At 43.2% G+C, this 8,186-nt stretch overlaps 1 protein-coding gene across 2 annotated transcripts in view; it reads left to right on the top strand.

Annotated features, from left to right (window-relative positions):
- LOC127380209 (uncharacterized) overlaps positions 1-8,186 on the top strand; it is a 9,138-nt gene extending 952 nt beyond the window's left edge. Inside the window, exon 2 of one of the 2 annotated variants that reach the window (XM_051608837.1) lies at positions 4,845-8,186. In XM_051608837.1, coding sequence (XP_051464797.1) covers positions 5,464-6,414 — 951 coding nt within the window. In that variant the 5' untranslated portion in view covers positions 4,845-5,463 and the 3' untranslated portion in view covers positions 6,415-8,186. Of the gene's footprint in view, positions 1-4,817 lie in introns of both variants that reach the window. The other variant, XM_051608838.1, reaches the window with a different exon arrangement.

Genomic DNA, 8,186 nt, shown 5'->3' with positions numbered 1-8,186 from the left:
TAGGCAGGGCAAGGATAAAGCGAAAATGATACATTATTGCATGGAAGTTTGGGGTGGGAAACAAATTAGAGGTGACGACCTGTATTGCCCCGTTTTTGGGTCCTTTGAAGATTGGATATGCCAGGCTTTACATATTTATGTTAATTCCAAGGAACCCTTTAGCCTGGAGGAGAGTGAATATGCACACTTATGGATAAGGTCAGAGACTAGAGTAAATCTATATCCCTTGAGAGAGAAGAAACAGGGGGGTAGGAGAAAACCCTGGAACGAGGATGAAATCCCTACCTCACCCCCCCCTTATGTACCACCAGCACCACCGCCACAGCCTTCACCGCCCCCAACAGCGCCAGGCTTTTTCAATACAGATTCTTCCTCTGGTTCTCCTGAAACTAGACGAGTAACTCGAAGTCAAACTAGGATGAGGGAGGATAAAAGTAACTTATACCCGCTTAGAGAAGTTGTTATGGGGGGAGCGCAACCTGGCATGGGATATGTTTCTGTCCCTCTGAACTCCGGGGACGTTAGAGAATTTAAGAAAGAAATGGGAAACTTGTTAGAGGATCCCCTAGGAGTTTCAGAACGGGTAGACCAGTTCTTAGGACCCAACATTTATACTTGGGAAGAACTGCAGGCCATATCGGGCATATTGTTCACTGCAGAAGAAAGGGAAATGATCAGGAGAGCTGGGATGAGGATCTGGGACCAACAACAACAACAGGGTCCGGCAGCAGATATTAAATGGCCTCTTCAGAGACCTAATTGGAATAACCAAAACGAAATAGACAGAGGCCATATGCAAGATCTGAGGACCATAATTGTCCAGGGGATAAGGGAATCTGTCCCTAGGGGACAGAATATAAACAAAGCCTTTAGTGAACATCAAAGGAAAGATGAAACCCCTACAGAATGGTTAGAGAGACTGAGAAGGAACCTCCAATTGTATTCAGGGCTGGACCCTAGTACACCGGTAGGACAAGCCTTGTTAAAAACCCAATTTGTAGCTAAATCATGGACGGACATCAGAAAGAAGCTGGAGAAAATGGAGGATTGGCAGGATCGGGGTTTGGATGAATTGTTAAGGGAAGCCCAGAAAGTGTATGTCCACAGGAGGAGGAAATACATAAGAAACAAGCCAGAATGTTGGTAGCTGCAGTCAGAGAAGGGCAAAGGACGTCAACCCCTGGAAAAGGGTTTGAAGCTCGCCAGACAAGACAGGAGACCCGAAAACCTTTAAGAGGGAGAGAACAGGGAACTGTGGTTTGTTTTTATTGTAGAGGAAAAGGGCATGTTAAAAAGGACTGCAAAAAGAGAATGATGGATGAGAAAATGTTCAAAGAAGACCAGGGGTGTCAGGGGCTCTATTTGCTGGGAACCCAAGAAAAGACAGACCCCTTGATAAAACTAAAAGTGGGTCCCCAGCAACAAGAAATTGAGTTCCTAGTGGACTCGGGAGCAGAAAGATCTACCGTTCAAAAATTGCCCCAAGGATGTAAAATATCCTCGGCGACTATACAGATTATTGGAGCAAAAGGAGAACCTTTTGGAGTACCCGTAATAAAGGATGTGTTTTCTGAAACCCATTCTAAGGTAGGGATGGGGTCCCTGCTGCTCATGCCTGAAGCAGACTGTAATTTATTGGGCCGACATTTGATGATCGAATTAGGAATTGGCTTAGAAGTAAAAAATGAAACACTAAAAATTAAACTGTGTCCCTTACGAGTAATAGATGAAGAGAAAATAAATCCTGAAGTCTGGTACACCCCGGAAACAGTAGGTAAGTTAGATATTGAACCCTTTTCAGTAACAATAAGGAACCCAGAAATACCAGTCAGGATAAAACAATACCCCCTTCCTAGAGAGGGGAGGCTAGGTTTGAAACCTGAGATCCAAAGATTACTTGAAAAGGGGTTGCTAGAACCCTGTATGTCTCCTTTTAATACTCCCATCCTGCCTGTAAAAAAGCCGGATGGAAAATATAGGCTAGTACATGACTTACGAGAAATTAACCAGAGAACAATAGCTAGGTTTCCGGTGGTGGCAATCCACACACCCTCCTGAGTCAAATAGGGCCCGATAATCAATGGTATAGTGTAGTAGATCTGAAGGATGCCTTCTGGGCATGCCCTCTCAAAGAAGATTGCAGAGATTACTTTGCTTTTGAATGGGAAGACCCAGATAACCATCGGAAACAACAATTACGGTGGATGGTATTGCCCCAAGGGTTTACCGAATCTCCGAACTTGTTTGGACAAGCCTTAGAACAAATCCTGAAGGGGTATGAGTTAAGTGAAGGAGTCACACTGGTCCAGTATGTGGATGATTTGCTCCTAGCTGGTAATAGCGAAGAAAAAGTGAGGCAGGAGAGTATTAAGTTACTAATTTTTTTGAGTTTACAAGGATTGAAGGCATCAAAATCAAAACTACAGTTTGTTGAGAAGGAAGTGAAATATCTGGGACACAGATTAAGCAAGGGAACTAAGAAATTAGACCCCGGAAGGGTGAATGGCCTATTGTCATTACCAGCTCCTAGAACTAAAAGACAGGTTAGGCAATTATTAGGTCTCTTTGGCTATTGCAGGCAATGGATTGAGAACTACAGCAAAAAGGTGAAGTTCCTCTATACCAAATTAACTAAGGATGGATTATTGAAATGGTCGGAGGATGATGATAAACAATTAGAAACACTAAAAACTGATTTAGTAAACGCCCCAGTTTTGAGCCTGGCAGATGTAAAGAAACCATTTTATCTATTTATCAATGTTGATTGGGATGAAGGGACCGCATTTGGGGTATTAGCACAAGAATGGGCAGGAAGAAAGAAACCTGTGGGATACCTATCTAAACTCCTGGACCCCATAAGTAGGGGTTGGCCTACCTGCCTTCAAGCAATAGTAGCCGAAGCCCTTTTGGTAGAGGAAGCCCATAAAATTACCTTTGGAGGAGAATTGAGGGTATTATCACCTCACAACATCAGGGGAATTCTGCAACAAAAAGCTGACAAATGGATAACAGACGCCCGGCTCCTAAAATATGAAGGCATCCTAATCTCCTCGCCCAAGCTGGAACTCGAGGTAACAAGCGTGCAGAATCCAGCACAGTTTTTGTATGGGGAGCCGAGTGACAAAATAAATCATGATTGCCTTTACAACATTGAGGAGCAAACGAAAATCAGACCAGATTTAGACGAGGAAGAACTTGGAGAAGGAGAAAAGCTGTTTTTAGATGGATCATCCCGGGTAGTTGAAGGAAAGAGAAAATCAGGATTTGTAATCATTGATGGAAAAACATTTAGTGTAATAGAATCAGGACCTCTGAGTCCTAGTTGGTCTGCACAGGCTTGTGAACTATATGCTGTATTAAGAGCCTTGCAACTTTTAAAAGGTAAAATTGGAACCATATATACGGATTCAAAATATGCCTTTGGCGTAGTGCATACTTTTGGAAAAATTTGGGAAGAAAGGGGTTTAATAAATTCTCAAGGAAAAGGATTAATACATCAGGAATTAATAATCCAGGTCTTACAAGCATTACGAGGACCAGCGGGAATAGCCATAGTACATTTAAAAGGACACCAAAAAGCATTAAGCCCATTAGTCAGAGGAAACAATCTTGCTGATCAAGAAGCAAAAAGAGCGGCATTAATGGTGATCCAGACTAAAAGAACTCGGGAGGACTGTATAACTTGTGGAAAGGAATTGGACGAATTCCCATGTTATGAGTGTTGGAAGGATTTTGGAATCGATGCAGTCCCTTGCAGATGTCTAATTTATGATGAATGTGACAACCCCAAGTATAACCATTACCATCTACACGGAAAAATTCACTCAATCCTGAGTTTTACAGTGCAGGAAAAAGATAAGCTGACTCGGATGGGAATCAGGGAGACAGAAAAAGGAAAGTGGAAACTCCCGGATGGCCGGGAAGTTCTCCCAAAACCTCTGGCCTTGAAAATCATGCAAAAAATCCATGAGAACACCCATTGGGGAACTCAGGCTTTAGTAGATCAGTTTGCCACAAAGTATAAGTGCATTGGTGTATACAATATAGCAAAGAGAATAGTTAGCGAATGTATGACATGCAAAAGGGTCAATAAACATCAGTTACGGGAAAAAGCCCTGGGGGGAAGAGAACTGGCTCACAGACCATTTGCTAAAATCCAGCTGGATTTCACTGAACTTCCAAAGGTGGGATGATATAAGTACTTATTAGTAATCATAGACCACCTAACCCACTTTGTGGAAGCATTCCCGACAGCTAGAGCCACCACTCAAACCGTAGTGAAGACTTTGCTGGAAAATATAATCCCTAGGTATGGATCCATTGAGGTAATAGACTCTGATAGGGGCTCCCATATTGTTTCAAAAATAGCAAGGGAAGCTCTCTCCTCTTTGGGGACAAAATGGGAATATCATACTCCCTGGCATCCACAAAGCTCGGGAAAGGTAGAAAGAGTAAATGGGGAAATAAAGAAACAGCTCACAAAATTGATGTTAGAAACCTAGATGTCATGGGTAAAGTGCCTCCCCTTAGCACTATTGAATATAAGAACACAGCCCCGAACTGATGTAGGATTTTCCCCCTTTGAAATGTTATATGGGATGCCATACGATTTAGAAATTCCACAGGACCACCCCCAACTTGAAAATTCAGAAATTAGACCTTATATAATTCAACTCATGGCTAGAGAGTAAAGCTGCGGAATAAGGGCTTAGTAGTACAGAGACCCCCCTTGGATGTAGCCATGCATGACATAAAGCCAGGAGACAAAGTGCTAATCAAATAATGGAAAGAGTCCTCATTAACCCCCCGTTGGGAAGGGCCTTATCTCGTTTTACTCACCACAGAAACAGCCATCCGGACAGCAGAGAGAGGCTGGACCCGTGCGAGCCGTGTAAAAGGACCATTAAAAGACTATTCTTGGGAAGTCACAAGCCCACCTGGAGATCTGAAGATTGACTTCAGGAGGTTGTAAATGGACACACATATAACTGTGGTACAAGTGAGCGACTGCAGCATATCGGTGGGGTACGGTTGATACAGGGGACATAAGAATCAAGTGTGACATTCCGAGCTGTAACTGTTCTCCTTTTTATTTGTTTTATTTGTAAAGGGTGTTGAGAACGGTGGGGGACCCATTGCCGTTACGGGATACCCCCTCGAGGGGTTTGCCAACCTTGTGGGGACAAAGAGCGTGAGTTCACCAAATTGGCTCTAGACATACAAATATTTAATGGTGAAATCCAGGAGCAATCTAGTGAATGGCGGGAGATATTTGCACGGGCTATAAAACCCAAGTAGTATTGCTATCACCCTAGCGAACCTGCTCCATTTGTAATTGACATTATTATAGTGTGTTGTTGCAAGACACTTAAAGGGGTTCAGTGCGATTCACCTGAAATACACAGAAGCAAGCGACTAAAAATTGCATTTATTCTCCTGAAGACTACCCCTGCTGCCGAGAAGATGATACCCCTCGTGACTCGAAACAACCGAGTCGACGAGCGAGGCAGAGGAGTAAAAAACTGTGGAGAACAGAACCCAAAGAGTGGGACTGTACCAAGACACTGGGAGGACTGCCTCAGTGTTAACCAATGGAATCGCACGAAACGCCCCGGGAGGAGTGATAGCACTGAAAAGGACTGGGTAACTGGAGTGAGTGTTCAAACTAAACTTATCAACCGCCCGGGTTTCCACCCTCCTCGACACACTCTAATTCTAATTCTACTAAATCTTGTAAGTGTACACGGATACTCTCACCAACCATTTAAATGGACATTAAGTAGGTGGGAGGATCATCACGTGATTCAAACTGTCACTAGTCCTGGGGCACCAACATTTAAAACACACTTATGTGAGTTAGCTCCCATAAAACCCTGTTTAAATCTTATGGGGCATTATCTGTGTCCAAGCTCCAATCCCGGGAGAACATATTGCAATGCTCCCAACCAGTATTATTGTGCTTATTGGGGATGTGAAACGATCGCCTCAAATTGGAACCCAGGAGCAGGGCCAGATAGGTATTTGACAGTTAAATGGGGCTCTGAGGGATGCAGGCCCCCCCATCGTGACCGATCTGGGGGAATTATCAGTCCCGGAAATTGCACCCATCTAGAATTAACTATACAACAACCTCTTGATGAGGGGTGGCTTCTGGGAAGAACTTGGGGAATACGGTATTGGGAACCTGGAACCGATAGAGGGGGACTCATTTACATAAAGAAAGAAATAGTCCCTAATGACCCTGATCTGGTGGGACCGAATGAGGTACTAGCGGGAGAAATATCCCTCTCGTCGGATAAGGGGATACGTAATGGAACAGATACTGAGACTACTACAACATCAGCAACACATATTAACACCCAGGAACCTAGGGGCAATTCTCTTTGGAAATTGGTGCCAGTTATCAAGTATTGAATGCTACTTATCCAAACTTGACAGAGCACTGCTGGCTGTGCTATAACATTCGACCACCTTTTTATGAGGCAATTGGGATAACTGCTAACCCTAAACGAATCAATGGGTCAAACCCCTCACAATGTCTGTGGAAAAACGAAACCAGTCAGAGCCAGGGAATTACATTGGCTCAAGTAACCGGGCAAGGGAGGTGCATTGGGAACGTGCCCCACAATAAGAAGCACTTGTGTAAAGCCATGATCCCCTCAAATAGGAAACCACCAGCTGACTGGTTATTACCAGCAAAGAATACCAAATGGGTCTGCTCCTCCACTGGAGTAACTCCTTGCTTATCCCTGAAATTATTCAATGAAAGCCAGGATTATTGTATCCAAGTGTAAATAGTTCCTAAAATTATCTATCACCCAGAGGAATTTGCCTATGAATATCAAACAGTCCCAAAACATCATTTGAATAAACGAGAACCCTTTACAGCCCTAACAGTAGCTACGCTGGTAGCTTTAGGTGCAACTGGAGTTGGTACAGGGACAGGCTCCTTAATTCAACAAAATCAACAATTCAATTCCCTTAGAGCAGCTGTAGATGAAGACCTAGAAAAAGTAGAGAAATCTATTAGTGTTTTAGAAGCCTCCCTGAGATCCTTATCAGAAGTAGCATTACAAAACCATCAAGGATTGGACTTACTGTTTGCACAGCAAGGGGGGTTGTGTGTTGCTCTAGATGAGGAATGCTGCGTATACGCAGATCACGCTGGAGTAGTTAGAGACACCATGAAAAAACTACGAGGATTAGAAAAAAGAAAGAAAGAAAGAGAAGCACAGCAAAGTTGGTATGACTAGTGGTTCAATTATTCCCCATGGATGACTACACTATTGTCTACCATTGCGGGACCCATGATACTATTAATATTGGGATTAACATTTGGCCCTTGTATATTGAACAAAGTAATTGAAATTGTAAAGGGCAGACTGGAAGCTGCCCATTTAATGCTTATCAGGGCTAAATATGAGCCATTAGATAAGGAATCAGCAATGGAAGAAACATTAGCTCCAAAACTAACTCCAAAAGATTTGATGAACAAAATGGTAAAAGGGGGGATTGTAATGAATAAAACTCTGTTTGTTAATCAAATCAGGCTTTCTTAAAGGCTGGTGAAAAATCACAATGTTTTGACACTTCACATACCTAAAGTACAGCTATCTGGTGTGCTGTAACACTCCAAAGGGAAGAGCTAAGTTGTGCGATAAGCTGTAAAGGGTCACCCATAGGACACCGATGAAGACGAGGAGCCTTCAGCCTCACGACCACCAGGAGGTAGGATAAGACCGACCCCCTAGCAACACGTGGCTCAGACACAGAATATACCAGGAAGGACACACATACGGGAATCAGAAGAGTATATAATCAGCTCCTTCCGGGAAGTGGGTGCGCGCCGTTGGCAGAGCAAAGACTCCCCAGCCGCCCAGCGCTGTTCTGCTTGCTGCCGCTTGCTTAATAAACTAATTTGATTAATTGGGCTGGTTCCTGTCAATGATTGGGCCGCAATCTATAACAATGAGATGATCATCATCTCTCACCTGGGAAAAGTACTATATGCCTTTTAATAACTGCAGAATGTGGAAATGCTTAATATAATTAATTATGTCCTACAGTCTTTATTACTTGCAAGTAGTCCCATTAATACTGGTGATTGTTGAAGTTACTTCTGTGGCTGTCTGCCGAATAAAGATTCAGGACCTACAAATTAAAATCAAGTCACCCATACTGAAAAA

The sequence above is a fragment of the Apus apus genome, chromosome 1 (assembly GCF_020740795.1).
Source record: "Apus apus isolate bApuApu2 chromosome 1, bApuApu2.pri.cur, whole genome shotgun sequence".
Classification (NCBI taxonomy): Eukaryota; Metazoa; Chordata; class Aves; order Apodiformes; family Apodidae; genus Apus; species Apus apus.
The sequence above is the reverse complement of the archived record's forward strand: the minus strand, read 5'-3'. Positions and strand labels throughout refer to the sequence as shown.